General features: G+C 38.8%; 2 protein-coding genes across 2 annotated transcripts in view; one reads left to right on the forward strand and one right to left on the reverse strand.

The window, feature by feature from the left end:
* The first annotated feature begins 1405 nt into the window (after nucleotides 1-1405).
* On the forward strand, nucleotides 1406-15509 carry LOC111568044 (von Willebrand factor A domain-containing protein 7-like). The gene is made up of 18 exons (XM_035947797.2): nucleotides 1406-1507; nucleotides 3312-3526; nucleotides 3703-3910; nucleotides 5392-5477; nucleotides 5601-5694; nucleotides 5926-6057; nucleotides 6491-6677; nucleotides 7075-7244; nucleotides 7365-7477; nucleotides 7609-7725; nucleotides 10023-10220; nucleotides 10362-10497; nucleotides 10754-10906; nucleotides 10998-11090; nucleotides 11334-11443; nucleotides 12237-12401; nucleotides 12615-12911; nucleotides 13877-15509. The coding sequence occupies exons 1-18, from the start codon at nucleotides 1459-1461 to the stop codon at nucleotides 14357-14359; spliced, it is 3006 nt and encodes a 1001-aa protein (XP_035803690.2). The 5' UTR covers nucleotides 1406-1458; the 3' UTR covers nucleotides 14360-15509.
* Nucleotides 15510-15669: 160 nt separating this feature from the next.
* Nucleotides 15670-20142, reverse strand: part of LOC111568048 (phosphatidylinositol transfer protein cytoplasmic 1) — an 81602-nt gene continuing 77129 nt past the window's right edge. Inside the window, exon 9 of the mRNA XM_023269500.3 lies at nucleotides 15670-19589. Coding sequence (XP_023125268.1) covers nucleotides 19234-19589 — 356 coding nt within the window. The 3' untranslated portion in view covers nucleotides 15670-19233. The remainder of the gene's footprint in view (nucleotides 19590-20142) is intronic.

Raw genomic sequence — 20142 nt, forward strand, 5'->3', positions numbered from 1 at the left:
GTTTCCTGTGTTTGACTGACGTGACTTGTTAAGGAAATGGCAGGTTGTTTCGCCTTCTGGGTGATAAAATTTAAAATACAAATAAGGAACACCCAGAAAAACAACACTCAAGAGAAAAGTACCTCTAGTGTTTCCTTGACAGGAATTGCAGTAGTACCTCCCCCTTTTATGTTTGGGTTACGTAAGTATTATCAATGAAAGGCACATAAATATTCAATATGCAGAAAATGGATCATGAGAGCGATTATTTGTGCTTTATAGCAATTATTATTTATTGCAATGCAGCAGTATTGTATGTGTGTGTAACATCATGCTGAGGTGGAGTTAATTTGAATTCATTTCTTTATTACAAAAGTTTATCGTTTTGTTTATACAATGCAAGGCAACAGGCACACAAATGTGGTTTGAAAATATATTTTACTTCTGAAGTACTTTAGTTAATATTTTTGATTATATTTGATGTAAAGATTACACAGCTTGCAGCTTGTTTTGTATTTTTTTGGTTTCTTCGAGTGTTTCTGTGTCCAGAGGCACTATGTTTTGGAGTTTTCCATATGTCTATGTGCCCTATTCTCATGAGTCAAGGATCAACTGAGTTGAAGAAAGAAGGAACACCGAGAAAAATAACACTCAGGAGGAAAGTACCTCTAATGTTATCCAAAAGGAATGTTGTGACATTTTCACTTGGGTTATGTAAATCTTATTGAAAAAAAAAAATTGGAAAAAAATACAAACTTAAAATATTTCATATGTACAAAAATGGAACATGAGATTTCTTAACATTGCTATTTATTGGCATGTATTCTTATTCTTATTCTTATTAGAGTTTCTCTCATCAAATGAATTGCATTTTTGAGGTGTTAAAGATGCTTGAAAACACTTGAAAATGCAAAGTGGCCTAATATTTTGTATTTTTTGGGACCTGCACATGTGTGTGGCAAAATGCTACGTTGCACTTTTTGCAACATTTGGAAAAAATTAGCCCCTGTGAGAAGTTGTCCCTACATCTATGAAATTTGATTGGCATATGTCACACATCAGGGCCTACAAAAAAGCCTACTGGAGCCATAAACCTAGTCAGTTATCCGAGTGCAAACCAAGTCTGCCATTTTTAATCAAGTGTTACATTTTTGGTGATTTTCTAGGATTAACTTCTGATGAGGTAGAAATCCAAAAGACTTCAAATTTTGCCAGTACAACAGGATGACTATGCAAATTCAGTTGGTTAACAGAAAGCACCAAATCAACAGGACTGAAAAATCCTGTATTCTCACTGTGAAAGATAAATACACAGAAAGAGTTCATGGCCATTCTCAGCCTGATAAGCCACATCACTCAAGCAAACAGGAAAATAATTATACTGGTGTGGAAAGAATGAGGATACACCTGACTGGATACACCAGGAAGAGCAACCATATAAAAACACACTCTTTCAAAGGTTTCTGTCACTGAGGAAACATGGGTCTAAAACGTGAACATCAAAAGCTGAAGGAAAGGAAGCTCAAAGGTAAGAGTTTGCAAAATTTTATATCTTTTGTACATTTTTAATCGGATTATCAATAATCCTGTATGTTATTTGTTTCTTTTGTTTGTTTAACTGATTTGTAAGTATTTAGTTAACTCATCCACTCATTGTTACAGGAAATTATTTCATTCGGATTCATGTTTTTACACGATGTCATGTTCATGTTATAGACAAAAATGAGGAATTTTAGACTTTTCTTGAAATGTATTAAACTATTTCTTTCTTTTACATCATTGTTGAACAAACTAATTTCAGGCAACCCAATCTGTTATATAGCAAGACCCTGATATTACAATAGAGAGGCAAGTTTCCTATTTAAAACAAACAAAAAAACGGTCAAGAACTCATTCATTGTCAGAGAAAAGTAAGATTATTGCCGCAGTCAGTGTTGCCAGACCTCACGATAGAAACAAGCAACCAGCTCTATAGAAACAAGCCCCCGCAAAAAGCCAAACAGCTGAACTGCCATACTGTGTAAATGAGAGGCTTCTTGATAACAGTTTAAATATATACATTTTTTTTTGTTTGCAGTAAATTGACAGTAAACAACAGTCAACGTAAGGACTTACATTTTTAAACTCTGATTAGAATTAAAAAAAAAACATATGCATTATGCATAAGCAACAGTAAATAAGCAACTGCACTTTAGAAAACAAGCCCAAAAACCAGCAACCCATGACCAATAAGATTTGCAAGCGACTTTACAGAACAACAAGCCCAAAGCCACTTATAATAAGTGGACTTGGCAACACTGGCCACGGTGTCATTGCTAATGGCTATAGACATTTTCAGCATTGAAACCCTTGAAGAAAGTATTTAAAATTACTTTTCAGAGGAGTCCTTAGTGTGTGAAATTCATCATTTCCATTACCAGCTACATGATGCTATATATTTGCTGACTTTAGATCCAATATTTAATCATTAAGCATTAATAGGTAAATTCAATAGGCACTAAAACAGTATACTGTCATGATTAGTATGTTTTCATACTTTTTTATATCGATATATATTTTCCTGTTTAAGTAAAGTATCTGGTCCATCTTGTGTTTCAGACCAAAGATACCTTCCCTTATGTGTCTACTGTTCTAATCACTTCATACGAAAGTGAAGCATCACATGGGATAAACTTACATTCAGTTGTTGTAGAAACACTTTCCTGCCTTGCATGACAAAGATTGTACAGATGAGCTATTTATGTCCTGTGACTGTGTCTGGTGGTTGTTTACAGTAATGTAACGCTCATAGTTTCCTCCTTCCTCTTTTGTTCTCCTTTTATTTACTTTATAAATCCTTCCTCCTATAAATATTTCACTTGTAATTGCATGTGGTTGCCTTGTTAAAACTGATCCACTGCCAGTAAACGTTTCATGTTTTTCTGCTGTGTATCTGCTTTCAGCTATATTTATATGACATCTTTGGAAAAACAGAGTTTACAAAATGCTTTAACGGACAAGTCAAAAAAGGGGGGATATTCGGGAAGAAGTAGAGAAACAGAGTGAAACATTAAAAGACACAAAATGCAAAATGCAGAAAAAATTTTAAAATCATAATCAGTGCATGAATTACATTTTCAAAGTCATTTCTGAGAAAAATGATTTGACTCTTGGGATGGTTCTTAATTGAACAAAGCAGAACTGGACTGAATTTCTTCAATCTGTGCTGCAATGCTTAGTTCTGAGTCAAAAAGTACTCCCAAGCAAACTTAGTAAAGTAAAAGAAAGAGTGGTAAAAACAACTGAATTCTTTTCTCCTTTGACTTCCCCCTTCTCTCCTTGCTCTAATAAAGCTCCGTCCTCTATCATGGCGACCAGACAGACAGCCGTGTTTCTGGTGGTGGTGGTCCTCTCCCTGCCAGGTCTCACCAACTGCTTCCTACCAATCAACTCTGTTGATGAGCTATCTAGCACTCATCGTGGCATCACTCAAAAGGCAATCCTCAGAAAGACAGCTGAGGTTTGCCGAGACATCGCTGCCACTGAAGGACGGGACTTCAGCTTGAAGGTGAGGTCTCATTAAAAGAAATTACAGTCTGTATATTTATGCTGAGTTGATAGAAGCTGTAAAAGGCACATTTCAAAACTGTGACTCCATTATGACTTAACTATGTATTATAGAAGATACAATAAAGTATGCTTCCACATCATTCAGTGAAGGTCTTGGCATTTCTTTGTTTCCAGATTGATGACAACCTGTCAGTTACTCGGGTGCAAAGGGCCTGCTCCTCCACATCCAAATCTGCATCTCCAATCTCTACTGACATGTTTCAAACTGCCATTAACAGCATGAGCAAGAGCAATGCAGATGTGGACAGGTCATTACCACTGGAAGCGGAGTACCATTTTGACAATGAGGCCTTCCAGGGAGGACGGACAATCATCACAGAAGGTACACTTCAAATGTTCATACACAGCATCAAGGTCATTTATTGACTGGATTGTATATATGTAGAAAATGCTTGTTGCAGACTGTTCTTCCAAATGTACTATGATAGTCAGTGATTTCATCTAGAACGTCTTTTACCCTGTATATCATGGCATTCTGAGTTCCCAGTGAGTTCTATAACCTTGAATTTTCTAAGATAAAATCACTGAAACACGTGTCTGTCAGAAAAAAATAATCATGCATTTTGGTTCTTTCATAGATTTATTAAAAGTCTTCTGGAAATATGAAAAGATTTGCTGGGTCAAAAACATACATACAGCAATACTAATGTTTGGTTGAATGTCCCCGGGCCATTTTTTTTTTTTAACCTCAACTACACATTTTTATTAGCCATCCCTAAGCTTATGGCAAGCTTCCGGTTGCATCTTTGACCATTCCTCTTGACAGAATGGGTCCGGTGAGCTAAATTTGTTGGCTCTCTGACACAGACTTGCTTCTTCTTTACAGTGAACAGCTTATTAAAAGGGTTTAGGCCATGACTGTGGGGAGGCTGTTCTAAAACCTTACTTTCCCATCTGATTTAGCCATTTATTTACCTATTTTGATGTGTGTTTGAGGTCATTGTCTTGTTGGAACACCCAACTGTCTTCAAGACCCAACCCTCTGACTGATGATTTTAGGTTTTCCTGAAGAATGTGGAGGCAATAATCCTTCTTTGTTATTTAATTGATTTTGTATAAAGTACCAGTTCCACTGGCCTCAACACAGCCCCAGAGCAGAATACCGCCATCACCACGCTTGACAGTAGGTTTGGTGTTCTTGTGGTTAAGGGCCTCGTCTACTCTCCTCCAAGCACATTTTTGGTCATTCTGTCCAAATAGCTCAATTTTTGTTTCATTCGACCGCAGAACTTTCCTCCACAAGGCCTTGTTTTTTTCCACGTGATCAGCAGCAAATTCAGTCAAGTTTTCTGGAGCAAGAACTTTCTTCTTGCATGGTAGCCTCTCAGCCCATGGTGATGTAAAACACACTTAAATGTGGACAGTGACACCTGCGTTCCAGCGGGTGCTAAATCCTTCACTCACATTTTGGTGGTTCTTGTTTGACTCTTGACCAACCTGACCAGCTGTCGCTCAGTCACAGGTGATAGTGTGACTTATTTTTCCCAATCGTGGCAATGACAAAACTGCACAATGCACTTTATACTTAGAAACACTTGTTTGCACAGATGATTTTGGGATCTGTAGCTGCTTTGAAATGGCTCCAAGTGACCTTCCTGACAGATTTTGTTAGATTTTAATAATAAATCTATAAAAAAGAACCAAAATGCATTGTTTTTCTGACAGAGACAGAAGGATTTTAAGGATATCATATACGAGCCATTAGAAACATAAGACTGCCATGCTATACATGATCTTTAAAAGTGTACATAAACTTGGTTTCACGACTGTACCTGACTATTAATATTCTGTTTTTGTGTTGAGGCCTGTTCTCTGTGAAGGCTAATATGAGGCAGAGGAACTTTGCGGCTGCTCGGCAGACTCTTGGACGAATCTGTCACACCCTTCAGGTGAAAATAATGATTATACTGTTGCAGTAGATATACTCTTTTATTTTATAAATGGTAATACCATGTTGTATGTAAGAAACTGTGATAGTTTTGTGAATAAAGTAAGATATTCTGTATATGAAGGACTTCTACAGCCACAGTAACTGGGTGGAGCTGGGGAAAACTACTCCTTACAGCATTCTGATCAGACCAGATGAACCTCTGGAGAACTTGGCAGGTATGTTCCTGTTGATTGAGTGACAGAAATGAGAAGCAACTTAAAGCATTGCTGTAAGTCAATCACAAGTTTTTCTCAAGGGGTTTTCCACTTAGTACAGCACGTTTGTTATCATAACCTATTTGTCGGTTTACTTGACATTACATTATGACATTACATTTAAGTCTGTTACATCCTGATTCCAGATAGATTACTGTATCATGCAAAACTTCTGCCATATTTTTTGCTCAGGTCCAGATATTCCCACCTGCAAGAGCTGTACAGGAGCGACGATGTGTGCTGACAACATTTTGCCTGAAGTGCTAAGTCGGGGCTTTATCACTTCAGGCTACTTTGACATCTTCTCTTCAGTAAAACCTGCAGGTGAAAATCTCATTTACTATTCAAATGCTATGATTAGTATTTCATTGAAAATATTAGCTATAGCTAGCAAACTAACTGACAGCTATAATTTTAATAACCTGCACTATTTATCATTTCATCATATATAAACTCAGCAAAAAACATTCCACTATCAAAATCAACTTTTTGTAGAGATTATTGAGTCTATTTGAAAAAGCAAAAAGTTGCTCAGAACACCAAGCACCAACAAGGTGAAGACTTTGAACATGACAACCAATAGCTGTAACCTCCTTTCATAACTTTCTCTGCACAGTGTATTTTGTAACACAGCCCTTGAAAAGACATTATGGTTTCTGTAGCTGTGTTGTGGCTTATTGAGCAGTAGTTCAACTATCCAGCCAACCAATCATTATCACTATCCATTCAAATTTGAGCTTATTATTTCTGTTCTAAGGTAAATGCAGCCACGGTGGTCAGGCTGACAAGACAAGCACAGTGGACCCAGTGGGGGGAATCAATAAGGATGGTGTAGAGTCTGGTCATGGCTCATTTCACGACAGAGCAGCTAACCTGGCAGTGGATGCCACTATGGAGCTACTGGAGGACATCAGAGTAGCTGCTGGAGACAGGAACTTCCTGCAGTATGGAACTAAGTCACCTGAGATACTTTTGTGCTTGTTGAATGGTTGCAAAGGGGAGCTACATGAACACTGAAGGCATATATGCTGGGAAACAAGTGGTTTGTGTGATGTATTGCCATGTGTTTGAAATCAGAATTTCCAAATTGCTCATCACTCAATGGTGGAGTGAAAAAACAACCTCAACAGAGGCATTATATGGCTCAAATGAGGAAATTAGTCTCCCCTGGCATTCATAATTGCATTCAACTGTTTACATTAAAAGTTCTGTTTCTGGAAAGTTATCAACTATTCAACATCTGGAGAAAGTGCTGCTCCTTGCAGGATAATCCAGATGATAACACCTGCATTAAACATGAAGAATTTAATTGTGTTTTGTCTCTCTCTCATGTTCCCCCAGATTGATGGCTCTCTCCCAGGCCCCTGCATTGTGTTTTGTCATTGACACTACTGGCAGCATGAGGGATGACATAGAAAGCGCAAAGGCAGTGTCTTTTAACATTATTGATATAAGGAGAGAAACACAACAGGAGCCCTCTGAATACATACTGGTACCGTTCAATGACCCAGGCATGTGACTTAGAATTTTACAGATGTTCCAAATGTTGAATATGAAAGCTACCGAATAAAGTATGCTTATAGATCTGTAAAAACTCAGCTGGTTCATATACTACTTTACCTCCTATCTAGATTTTGGACCTGTAATAAGGACAACTGATGCAGACACCTTCAAAGTCATCATCAACAGCCTCACTGCAAACGGAGGAGGAGACAACCCAGAAATGAGTTTGTCTGGACTGCAAGTGAGGGCACTCAAACAACTCATGTTATGGAGGCATGCACACTATTACATGGAGCACACCTATGTTTGGAATTTGTTCCAGAAGATCAAGGATATAACGTTTTCTTTTTCTGTCCTGTGTTTGATTGAAAGCTTGCCCTGACAGCAGCTCCACCCTCCTCTGACATCTTTGTCTTCACTGATGCTCCAGCCAAAGATGTTCACCTGAAAGACACAGTCACTGCTCTTATAGAGACAACCAACTCTGAGGTAAGTCAGGTGAAATGTGAGTGAAAGCTCACCCAGGCACAGGGAGGAAAAGCAAACAATGTATAGAAAGGCTCCTGCCGACCAGGGGTCCGTTTCACGAAGCAGGTTTAGTGAAAACTCTGAGTTTGTTAACCCTGAAATGAGGGAAACTCAGAGTTTTCCGTTTCACAAAGAGAGGTAACTCAAACCAGAGACAGAGGGGTAACTCTACCCTGTTTCACAAAGAGGGGTAACTGAAGCTCTCGGTCAGTTACCGTAGTAACGAGTTTCTCTCTGTCTCCGCCCCCTTTCAGTCACACGCTATTTGATTTCCTCATTCATTCAGTCAGCAGGTGAGTTTTGGCGAAGTCTAGTTCTGCGTCTGTCAAAATGACGTCCTTTTATTAACGATCCAGTGGATGAAGGAGCAACATTACTGCGCAGAGAATTAAATATTCGGGAGATTGTTATCAGACCGCGCATAGATGTTCTTGCATTTCCAGACAGTTATCTTTTAGAGCGGTACCGTTTCACGTCACAGTACATAATCTACATACAACCTAATCCGTCCTTACATTTACAACATTACCAACCGCAGTCATGCTCTCACATCCCAGCAGATATTGTGTGTTGCGCTGCGGTTCTTTGTAAATGATTTTTTTTAATATAATGTCGGAGATGCAGAACACCTCAGTAAGACAACTGTATGGGGACGGTTAGAAAAGTGAGCCTGACCCTGAAACGGCTTTTACCATCTTTGTGGTTTTCCCTCGACATAAACCTGTCAGAGCCATCAAGGAGGAGTTCCACAGGATTGCAGGTGAAAGATGTAGAGATCTGTTAAATTAATTTTAAATCATATTCTGTTAATGACATTGTGCTGCAACCTCTTTTAGGATTTCCCAGGGAGTGTTTTTATATTTCATCTTAAGCTGCAGCCACATGCGCTTCTCCCCCGCGGGATTGCACCTAAATGAAATAACTTAATAGTCTACTATTCAAACAGTTTTCCTGTAATATTATTGTGATTTAAACTTACGCATTGACCCGGGCAGCAATGTTCTCCCACGCCGTCTCCCTCTCTTTTGCAGCTGCAGGTGTTGCACTTCTTTCTAAAAACGTGTTCAAACTCGTCTCAAGCAAGCATAAGTTATGGCAACTGGACTAACCTCGTGTGAGTCGAAAACGTTTCACCTCTCATCCAAGAGGCTTCTTCAGTTCTGGGAAGAGAGGTGAAACGTTTTCGACTCACACGAGGTTAGTCCAGTTGCCATAACTTATGCTTGCTTGAGACTTATCATGACCTGGATGACTGAGAACATCCACAGATTTGTGTTCAAACTCGCCATATGAGCGCATTAAGATTTCCAATTCAAGTGGGGTGAAAAACGCAGCCCTCTGCTTCCCCGTTGCCATGGTGACTCGTCGATTTGTCGCTCCATTGATAGTGGCTTTTTCTAGTTGTGGTGCACGCGCTTAACTCCAGGTGAAACTACTCCGAGTTCATTAAACCACCTCAGTTCAGCTGTTCTGGAACCGAAAACTCAGAGTTTCCTATCTCAGAGTAGATCCGCTCAGAGTTCAGGGTTACACTCAGAGTTTGTTGCACCTGCTTTGTGAAAAGGACCCCAGATGATTCAAACCCACAACGTTCTAGCTCTGACGCATGACACATCAGAGCACTGCACTGCACAAAACCTCAATTTTCACCATAGTTTGATACTTGGAAAGTCATTCTTTGCTAAGAATAACAATTTAAACTGATGAAAATGTCTCTTAATTTTACGTGCCACAACTTCTCGTGCTTTTAAATCTTTGTAAACCTTAAAACTTTCTGATTACTTCCAGATTTTTCTGGAAATATGAAACATTTTCAAAGATCAGATTGCACTGTTAAAGGGCTAAATTTGCCGGCAACAAAATGAAGAACATTAATCTGGAAATGCCCTTCAAAACACCCGTTTGATGACTTAGCTTCTGGAAAGGTGGCTACATCCTCCCAAACATCCAAGCCAATGTCTGCAGTGTTTGATGGATTGGTGAACTGTGTGAAAACATTTTATCAGTGAATTACCTGAATAAGTATGGCTTGGTTCAATAATGTGGTGAATAACTACAGTCTGACTTACTAAATAGAAATATATAAATCCATGAATTCACCAATGATTTACCATTTTTAAGTGCATTATTACCCCAAAGCATTGCATAACTGGATTTTAAAAAAAAACAAAAAAAAAAACAATGCTATTAGAATCACTCCGTGCTTATTGCACATACTGTATAGTACATGTATTATTTATCCATCATTTTATTTTTAGGTAAACTTCATGTTGACAGATGTCCTTTCCAGACGACGAAGGGATTCTCAGGGTTTGGCATCACGAGTGCTAAACGTAGGACAAACCCAGCTATATCGAGACTTAGCCCAAACCTCTGGAGGACAGGCCATCGAAGTCCCCAAGTCAGGCCTCCCTCTGGCCACTGCAGTTATAGAAGATTTAACAGTCAGTGCTGTGGTGAGACACTGAGCAAGGAAATAATAGATGACTGAAGGCAACATGTTTGAAACCTATTGTGCAAGTAGTGGTCATGTTTTTCATGGCACTGCCTTTCAACAGCAATTCCTTTTTCACCGCAGTTTTTGTTTTCTCTTCCAGGTGACAGTTTTCCAAGCAGTAATTAATCCTGGACGACCAGAAAATTTGGCTTTTACTGTTGATGCATTAATAAACAACATGATCATTTATGTCACAGGAGCCCCATCTCTCACCTTCACACTGACCAGCTCCACGGGTGCGGTTCAAAGACACATGTTGGACATTAGCGTTGTTACTGCCAGCATTTCACATACTTACATTCCCTCTTCCTCTCTTACTTTTTGGCTTTTTAGATGTCTGTAGTCTGAAAGTGTTTCTTTTAGGTAGTTAGCTAATTGTTGAAGCACTAAACCGTTTTGTTCAAATTGTAAATAATACAAATAAAAATACACATTTTCTCATCTCGTGTGTGACATATATTACCATCTTCAACATGCTTTCATGCCTTTCAGGATTATCTCAGACGTCAAGTCAGTTCAATGGTCCTCTTGCAAACTTTACCACAGTGGGAAACTTGCGCCGGATAGTTCTCATCACTGGCAATCAAACAGGATTGTGGAACATAAGCATTAACTCTAATACTGCCTACACCGTTAAGGTCACAGGTCAGTGGTGCAGCTCATCATAGTCCATAGAGCACATTTTAAATTCCTTTTAGTTCCTAAGAAATATTTGTTTTCTCTGTGTGAACATCAGGTCAAAGTTCCGTGAACTTCATTTATGACCTTGTGGATGTACAGGAGGGAGGTCACAGTGGTGTCGTTCCAAAGGAAGGTCGACCTATTGCAGGTTGGAAAACACAAGAAATTATCATATAATATAATACGTATTAATAGCCATTTTCTCATTCTCCTTAACAGCAGCAAAAATTTAAGTAATGAAGTGTCTTGTGTCCTATTTAATGAAGGCCACCTCATCAACCCTCATCTATTCTGTCTCTTCCAGAACCTGACAGTTGTCTTTGTGTACATTAGGACAGTGCCTAAGCACCTATCACAATAATACTGTTTTGTTTCTTTCCACATCTTGCAGGTGCTAATGTCACTCTCTTGGTCACTGTGACAGGAAGTGACAACGTGACAGTCACAGAGGTCACTCTGTTCAACAGCTCAGGGCTAACAGAGATCAGTGGATCAATACAGGCATGCTACACCCAGCAATCTTAAAAGACATAGATAATAATTGATATTACAACTGACCTCTTTTCACACACAGCCCTTATACAGCAAGTTTTAGACTCAGACCAGAGTACTGGTTTCACACTGGTTTTGTTTCCAACAGCTGATGTTCCTATCCTGAATGTTAAAGTGTTCTTGTGTTCTTCCTTTCATTATTTTATTGCCATCTAATAATAATGCAATTTTGCAGGGGAAAAATAAGAAAGGTAAAAATGATCTTTCTCTTAAATTGGATTTTCTTACTGTGTTGAAATAATTGAGAAGCCATAGATGCCTGGAATGAAAAAAAAAATGGGTAAGCTTTGAATGGTTAGCAGTGAAGTCAAGTATTAATTTTGTAGCTAAAGGAGTAGAATATGCAAAACCAGTAGTGTCCTCTTTTCAAGATGTAGCACTATTTACTGATTTACTTTCTTGAAAATATTTTTTTTCTTCTAAATTACAGTGTAGAGCAACAACACTTACATTAACATAAATTCTGCAATGCATAACAATGAAAACAGAAAACCAACGGCAGGGATAGTGGAAGGCAGATTAAATATCATTCCCATTAATCTTTCTAACATATTTCTGTGTAGATTCTCAGTCATTGGGGTCATGACAAGCGTAGGACCTTCAGTAAACAGACTTCTCTTTTTCTCTTAGTCATACTTCAGCCACTACATAATCTGGTTGCTTATTATTATTGATTTATTGCAACCTTGTGACTGAAGAATATGCGATGTGTAATAAGCCTTTTTTTTTCCATCCTCCACAGTCATTTGGAAACAATGACTTCCTGGTAAGATTCATTGCAGTCCCAGCAGGGGAATTTGCAGTTCGCCTGACAGGACAAGACACCAGCTCCACCTCCAGGTCCACATCGAACACCTTCCAGAGACAAGCATCCACACAAATCAAGACATCCAGTCTCTCTGTTACTGTGAGTACTGTCACGTTTTTTATAGCTCATTGGCACAGTTCTTGACTTTGCTAGGACATGTTTAAAGGTCTCCCTGCACTCCTAGCTACAATAAACTCTCATTGCCATATTACATGAAATACAGAGAGAAATACTTCATGCCTCAAATACTCAATACTACTCAGATACTACATGTTTTTATCCCTCTTTCCTCTTCTTCGCCCACTTTTCTAGGCTCAAGCTGACATCAACATAGAACCAGGTTCTACCGCCTCCATCCCTTTTATAGTATCTTCAGACACAAATGGGACATTCACAGTGCGAGTCAACAATGATCGCAGTTATAATACAACTTCACCCAGCTCTGTTGCTATTGGAACATCCAGTGGGGGTAAAGCCAATGGCACCGTAACCTTAACCCCCCCAGCAAGCACAGTTTCAGGAACAGATGTGACTCTTACCATTGAGGTGCAAAATGCCGCTACCACTGAAATCAACTATGCTGTCCTCAGATTTTCTGTGTCTGCCAGGGTAAGAAAAAAAAGAGTTTAAAAAAAAAAAAAAAACACACACACTTCATGCAGTATGACTATTCTATATGGCACAATCTTCCTTTTTTATTTTGACATTTAAGTCACTGAGCAGCTTATAAACCTTGCATGGAAGAAAATATAAACTTGTGATACAGTTAACCTTCCTCACAGGTTTTAAGGGAGTGGCATCTTCTGGTCTCTAGGGGCAGAGCTGGTACTGATCAGAAATCCAGTATGTAGGTGAAGAAGAAGACGTCTTTGATTTTAATAGATTTGCACCAAGGATGTATTAAACTGGAAACCAGTTTTCAAGATGGCGAATCATTCTTTCAAACGAAAGCTACTCGGTGGTGCAAACTCCAAAAAAATGTACAAAATTTACGGTCTGGTATACGGATGCTCTGCACACTTTGGAATTTTTTTGGGCCTTTTTGGCCCTTCTCAATCAAACCAGTAGATTATTATTGGACCAAATTCTGATTACATATGGAGTTATTTTACATGATTTCTGCCGCTCGAGTATTTACCATTTTATAGCTGTTCATTTTACAATGGGAGAGAGGGATTTTGTGTAAGTGTGCATCACACAATGGTCGCCAAGTGTTTGGGCATAACATCAAAACCTGCCCACAACCCAATGCTGTCCTTGGGGCTTGATTCGCTAAATGTTACGTGAGTGGAAGACTACTGTATGTTCTTCACGTAACTCATTTTATTAAACCCTTAGTGACCTAAATGTCTATATTGGTGAGTGAGAACCACTGGAGCGATTTTTTTAGCCAAGATGTAGCATTGTTACTACTTTTTCAACATTAATACATTCTGCCAAACTATTCTGTTGAAGTACAAGTTATACTGAGTGCAACAAAAATCCTAATGACAGATGGTTGGTAGCCAAGTTTTGTTCCCGTTCTTTTCCTTAACATATTGATCAATCACTTCTTATTCTCTCTCTCTTTTCAGGTGACAGATTTGTCCGGTCCAGTGTGCCAGGAAACCAATGTATCAGGTGACTGTAGCTCTTCCTCATCACCCTGTGCAATCTCTTTTTGGAACTTCTCAGCTGTTTTCACCGATGGCATCAATGGGACTGGCATTGCAAGCATTACCCTCCGCCAAGGGAACGGTACTCTTGACACCAGAACAGGGACTGGAGCTGGAGGTGAGAACATCACAGTGGTCACTTACAATAGTTCCTGCTGTTCACCAAATGTGGAGCTGGCTGCTGTGGACAGAGTAGGAAATGTGGGAACATGTGGAGGACGGGCTACAGCAGCACCTACGAATACAACAACCCCCATAACTACAGTTCCTCCTGTAACCACAGTTACCCACATGACGACAACTCCTACTATAACTGTTGTTGCAACATCTACTGCAGGGCACACACTGAGCATGTCACACTGTGTCTGGATCAGTGTTGTGGTTTCTTTCATTTGGAAGTGATGATGTGAACAGAAATTACACTGTATATTTATCAAGCACCTTATGACATTTTTTTTAAAATCACCATTTATTTTACAAAACAGATTTGGAAGTAAAGTCACCATCATGTGTATCTCTTAATTTCTTGTTGATGGAAAGTGATAAGGTAGTCAGGTTAATGTGGGTATTTCCCTAGGAAATAGCTTTAAGAAAACTCATACTGAATTCTGTGGAAAATTCATCAATCATCTCTCTTAAAAATCTATAGTCAACGTCTTTTCCATGAGAGGAAGTGTTTTGTGCCTATCTTGTCCACTTAAATTAGCAATGTCTTAGTTTCTAAGAATGTATTTCAACAAGCAACCTGGAAATGTAATACCGACTCTGTATGTAGTTAAACAAGAACATAATGGTAACATCATGAGAACAGCAGAGCAGGAGTTGCTCCATGTTAGGAAAAGAGTGCTAAATTATTATTAGGTCTTTGTACTTTACTTGGGTATTTTTGATTTTCATTTTATTTTGTATTTAATTTTCCTTTTTGAAATTATCATTTACCAATCAGTTATAGAGATGTGAATTTGCTGTAACAGATTCTGATTTTACATGTAAACCGTATTATCAGCATGTAAAATATGATGTCTGTGAAAGGATAAGCTGCCTAATTTCTTATTCAACAATGTATCAGTAATAAAAGCCCAGTGCATGTTACACTCTACAGGGCTACGTTACCACTGGGTTACTACTTATATTTTATACTTTGAGGGCTGTTGCTAATACGTTTGACCTTCTCTTTACATATACTTTAGTGCAGACTTCTTAATCTACAAAAATCAGAAAAACATACAAAGATAATAGAGGTATTTTACAGTAAAATGGCCTGTTTATTTTGATTTCTTTTGGGTGGATGACCATGAAAAACTTGAGCTATGTTTTAGAAGGGGAACCTTTTTCATGGCAGAATTTCTTTGCTGGATCTGGGATAAAAGGCAACATATTTTGTTTGAGAACTGAGTTGCAGAATAATGTGTGTTTTGGATGTATTGCTTCAATGCTGGTATATTGGTATCTTGTAAACCCATGAGGGTTGGGCACGCTTCTGTGTATGATGCGAAAATAAAGAAATCAATCAATCAACCAATCAATTTGAATAAAGGTCTCCAGAAATGCATTATATGTGGCTATGATCTTTTTTATCAGCTGACAGGAAAGAAGGCAAAGATCAGGCATCAGCAGTTCTGCTACAGCAGTAAGATACTGCCAATTTGCAGTCTTCACACTAAGATTTTTAATGAGAAACATACACAGTAAATGGAATGAAGAGTACACTGTTTCAATAGCGAACAAAGTTTATTTGTCCAATTCAGAAAAAAAGTTAAACAATAATTACAACAAAGAACCAAATGAACTTCAAAGGGCAGTAAAAATATGACATATACATAATAGATAAATGGAAAAACTAAGAGCAACATCCAGCAGCTAAACAAAAATGGCACTTCTGAGGTCTGTTTCACAAAGCAGGATTATAATCAAGAAAGTTGGATAAACCAGAACCACATGTGCACCTTACTGCAGTACACTGAGCTGTGGTTTTACTCAGTAAAGTGTTCCATCTAACTCAGTGATTCTGGTTTGTGAGACAGGTCCCAGTTTTCAAGGAAACAGCACAACAGTCTGGCCGAACACAAACTGCATCAGGGAAGGAGGAGTGAAAGGCTTGGTCCGTCTATCCAGAGAAACAACGATAAACTCATTTTTAAAGATTTTCCTTCAAACAATACAGCAATCACAAAATCAGAGTACAGCAGGTTTACTACAAAAGAAAAAAAGAAAAAAAAAGAAAACAGAAAAGCCAATCACCTCTCAATTAACATGGCAGGTATATGTCAAAGCAGCCACAACACTAAAAAGAAGAGCTTCATTTTGTTTTACGACTAGTAAAATAACTTTGCCCTGCAGGGTCAGCAAAAGCAACTGGATAGTCAAAAGTGCACCACTACAATGAGGAGTCTTGATACTTGATTTAGAAGAGTAAACTTAACTGAATTCAGCATCCTCAATAGATGACAACGACTTCATAGATACACATATTAAGCCAACCCCTAGATTAAAACAAACCTTTAAATCATGTCTGTGGAAATGCCATCCTCATCACACAATCACAAAAGAAAATCTTTCTCTGTCTTTTTTAAATCTTTGAGCACATTCATGACACATCGGTAATGAAACTTGGAACAGGTTCAACGTAAGAAATCTACTATATTAATCATTAACAACAGTATTTACAATACCTAACGTGTTACTCTTTTAAACAGAGCAGAGCTTAATGTTACACAGTTGGATATTTTGCATTATATTAATAGCCCATGGTAGATCAAACATGTCCCTGGATCTCTGTGTTCCTGACAAGAGAGGTGGTCAATACCAGAGTTGCAAGTACGTATAATCTATACATAATAGATCAATACTGAGGGCCAATAACTGGTATATAGCATTTTAATCCTCAAAAGGCAAAGACAAAAGCTACAATTACAGATAAATAGCTACAATTTGTTTTTTTTTTAAACAAAAGCAAGTGAGAAACTGTACAAATTATTACAATATTGTATGGCAAGACCACTGAGGACCTTCTCTTTGACCTGCTCTCTTCAAAGTTACTACGCTGTATTATAGGACTTTGGTCCAATAAACCCAACATGACAGTGATGTAACACATTCCTTCATTGTCAAATAAGGTGTCAAAGACTGGAAAGTGCAAAATGCATTTGCGCTGTAAAGTTGGTATGAAGAGGGGAACAAAAAAAAATGATCAATTTCCTAAAACATAATAACAAGTTAGCCCTGTTACTTGAAAGTCTGATGATGCAGTTTAATAGGATTGTTTTGATCTGATTATGTAGTAATTCAGCTACTGTATGTGGGGTTGCATCCCAGTATTTTTCTTGGTTAAATGCAACATTTGAGATAGAAAACAGGCAAAAAAAAAAAACAAAAAAACTGTGATGGCAGTTTGTGTTTCTGTAGCTGAAATATAAGAGAGTTTGGTTTACACACATGTAAGTGATGATACAATTGTTGCATGCAGAGGCACTGAGTTCAAAGAGTTTATAGGCCTACAGTTTATTCTCTGGACATGCTTACGTTTCACTCAAAATCTGCATTTTCTATAATACAAAATTAGTACAGACTTCCAATGTAGGCATTCTTTTTTTTTTCATACAATTGCATCCTCAAATATACTGTCATCCATTTACAGTATATCCATATATACTTCTCATAATGTGTATATATGTTGGGCATGCAGCATATAAAAACCCTTTCTTTGAATAATATCATCGTATGCAAAGGGAGAAGGGAAAAGGTAGGGGTTTCATCTAAGAATAAATTGCCGTCCTAGTCTATTCGTTTCTCCTCTAGGGTTTAAGATGGCAACGAGTAGCTCAACACAAATAACGGGTCATTGCAAAGGATGTTCCTATTTTAAAATAGTTTACTGCTCTCATGAAAGCACTGGCTCAATTATCAACCAGCACTGGCAAAGCAAAAGTGTAAGCTGTTCTGCAAATTGTATACACCTAATGAAGCACATACTCAAGTCAGCTTGATGCATGTGCCCTTCTCCTCAAACCAATCAGAGTTTCCATCACCTCCACTGTGCACGAAGAGTAGTCGGTGATTTTAAAAAAAACTCCTCAAAACGGCCTTGTTCCTACATATGACACAAATGTGATTTGCTGATTTGATCACAGTGGATCACTTTTATGTCACATGAGATGTCCAGCATTAGTTTCAGGCAACAATTGACTTTGTTATTATGAAGTACTTTTGTGGTACTGACCTCTCAGTCAACTTCAATAAGATATACGAAGAAATAAACTTCAACAAATTCAGCTTTAGTATCATTAACCTGTCATGTTTGAGACGCAAGTGCAAATGTAACAGATTCATCTAAAACGTTACTGCTAATATGCAAATGCTCAGAGGTTTCTGATGTGTAAACAATCCCAGGGTTAGGTAGACAGGTATAGTACATACAAGAGTTATTATAATATCTGTGGAGGTATAAAATGCACGTGTTTGGCAATAAGCAGGGAGAGAAAGATACAGTGACATCCCTGCTTTTGGAGTGCGGCCCAGGCAGAGTCGGGGAGACCTGAGGTGTGTTCACTCTATGATTGTACTGATCTTGCATCTCTTATATAACTGGACTTTGGCATGGAAAGGATGGGTACAATCTTATCCACAGGCCAGTTTGGACGGCTCAAGAGAACAGTTAGGTGGATTTTATGAGAACACTTGGCTGTCTTTCCAATGTGTGTTATTCTAATGTATTACATTTACTGTGCTGCTCTAGTTTGTGTCATTCATTTTATTTTGGAATTGAATACCAACAGTCATTTCACAGACTGAAAACAGATCGTATTTGTCAGTCAATCCTTTCCACACTTTGTCAGAACTAATAAACACCATTGGCTCTGTGGTGTTAAGGCAATTACTTCGAAGTTAATAGCCAGTTTGTCTGATTGAAGAAATTATATATACAGACACAATGAGAAGAATTTATTTACATCAAATAAAGAACTGCCACTCAACAAAAATCACTACTAATGTTCCTTGTTTTGCCTAAATATCACATGTGGTTCTTAGAATAAATGTGGCTGGCTAGATTCACAGGAACATAAGGTCAGCCATGTCAGGATCGCTGACCCTACAGCTGTCTGGATGACATCAATGACACTGATGAAGACTTCTAGAGTGATTGTTGGATACTGGATATGGCTAGAGAACTTGGATGTCTGGGCACTCGTGTTTGGAGGTCTCATTGGGCTTGTAAGACAAAGGGTCTGGAGAGAATAAGTAAAACAAAGTATGGGGGATAACATTCCAAGGTCCCACTACTGCTCGTCCATCTCGGCGAGGTCAGAGCTGGAGGGCGGCGTGGATGATTGGAGGTGGTTTGAAATGGGTAACGGGCTCAAGGTAGAGCTCTGGGGGGTGGTGCTTGGAGGAGGGTCGGGAAGGGTCAGGGTTTCCGGAGCAGATTTTTTGCGAGGTCGGTCCTTTGGGACAGAGAGGGACTCTGGCGCATCAGTGCACATCGGGGTGGAGGGGGCACTGGCAGGTCCAGTGAGGGCACAGGAGGACAGGGGCATCTCGCTGATGGAGATCGATGGGGGAAACATCCCAATCTTCTGGTTGGTGGCCTCCTGGATGGTGCGCTCAAACTCTCTCACCTCATCCATTGTCATGTCTGGATTAGAAAGAGATCGATTAAGACCAAGGAAAGGAAGCGATAGAAAACTGTATGAGAGCTTTTCTATCCTTTAAAGCTGTAAAAGAACAGAGATTCACAAACAAAGAACAAGTAATGTGTTAAAAGCTCACATGACGTTTCATTTTTCTGAGCAAGCCGACCCTTTTCAAGTAAAAACAGCAGTTTTAACGATCACATTCTTTACATTTTCCAACCGTTCACGGATGCACAGTTTGTCTCATTGTGGGACAGAATGAGTGGATGTGTGAGGACAGGTATATGCAGCTGTGACAGCTTCAGGGGCAAGTCACCAACGGTTCAAATATGAGACAGAGGAGGGACAATGGAATAAAGAAACAATGAAAAAGACACATACGCTTGCTTTGTCATGGATCTCTATGTCATCCAGTGAAGATGGATTTGTTGTGGAATGCTCTTGCTGCTCATGGCAAACTTTAATGTTGGTTTTCTCATGCATTTGTCTCTCGTAATCCCGCACGTCATCCAGTGTCATATCTGGAAGAAGGGGATGGGGGGGGAGGGGTGGAAC

The sequence above is a fragment of the Amphiprion ocellaris genome, chromosome 4, assembly GCF_022539595.1.
Source record: "Amphiprion ocellaris isolate individual 3 ecotype Okinawa chromosome 4, ASM2253959v1, whole genome shotgun sequence".
Classification (NCBI taxonomy): Eukaryota; Metazoa; Chordata; class Actinopteri; family Pomacentridae; genus Amphiprion; species Amphiprion ocellaris.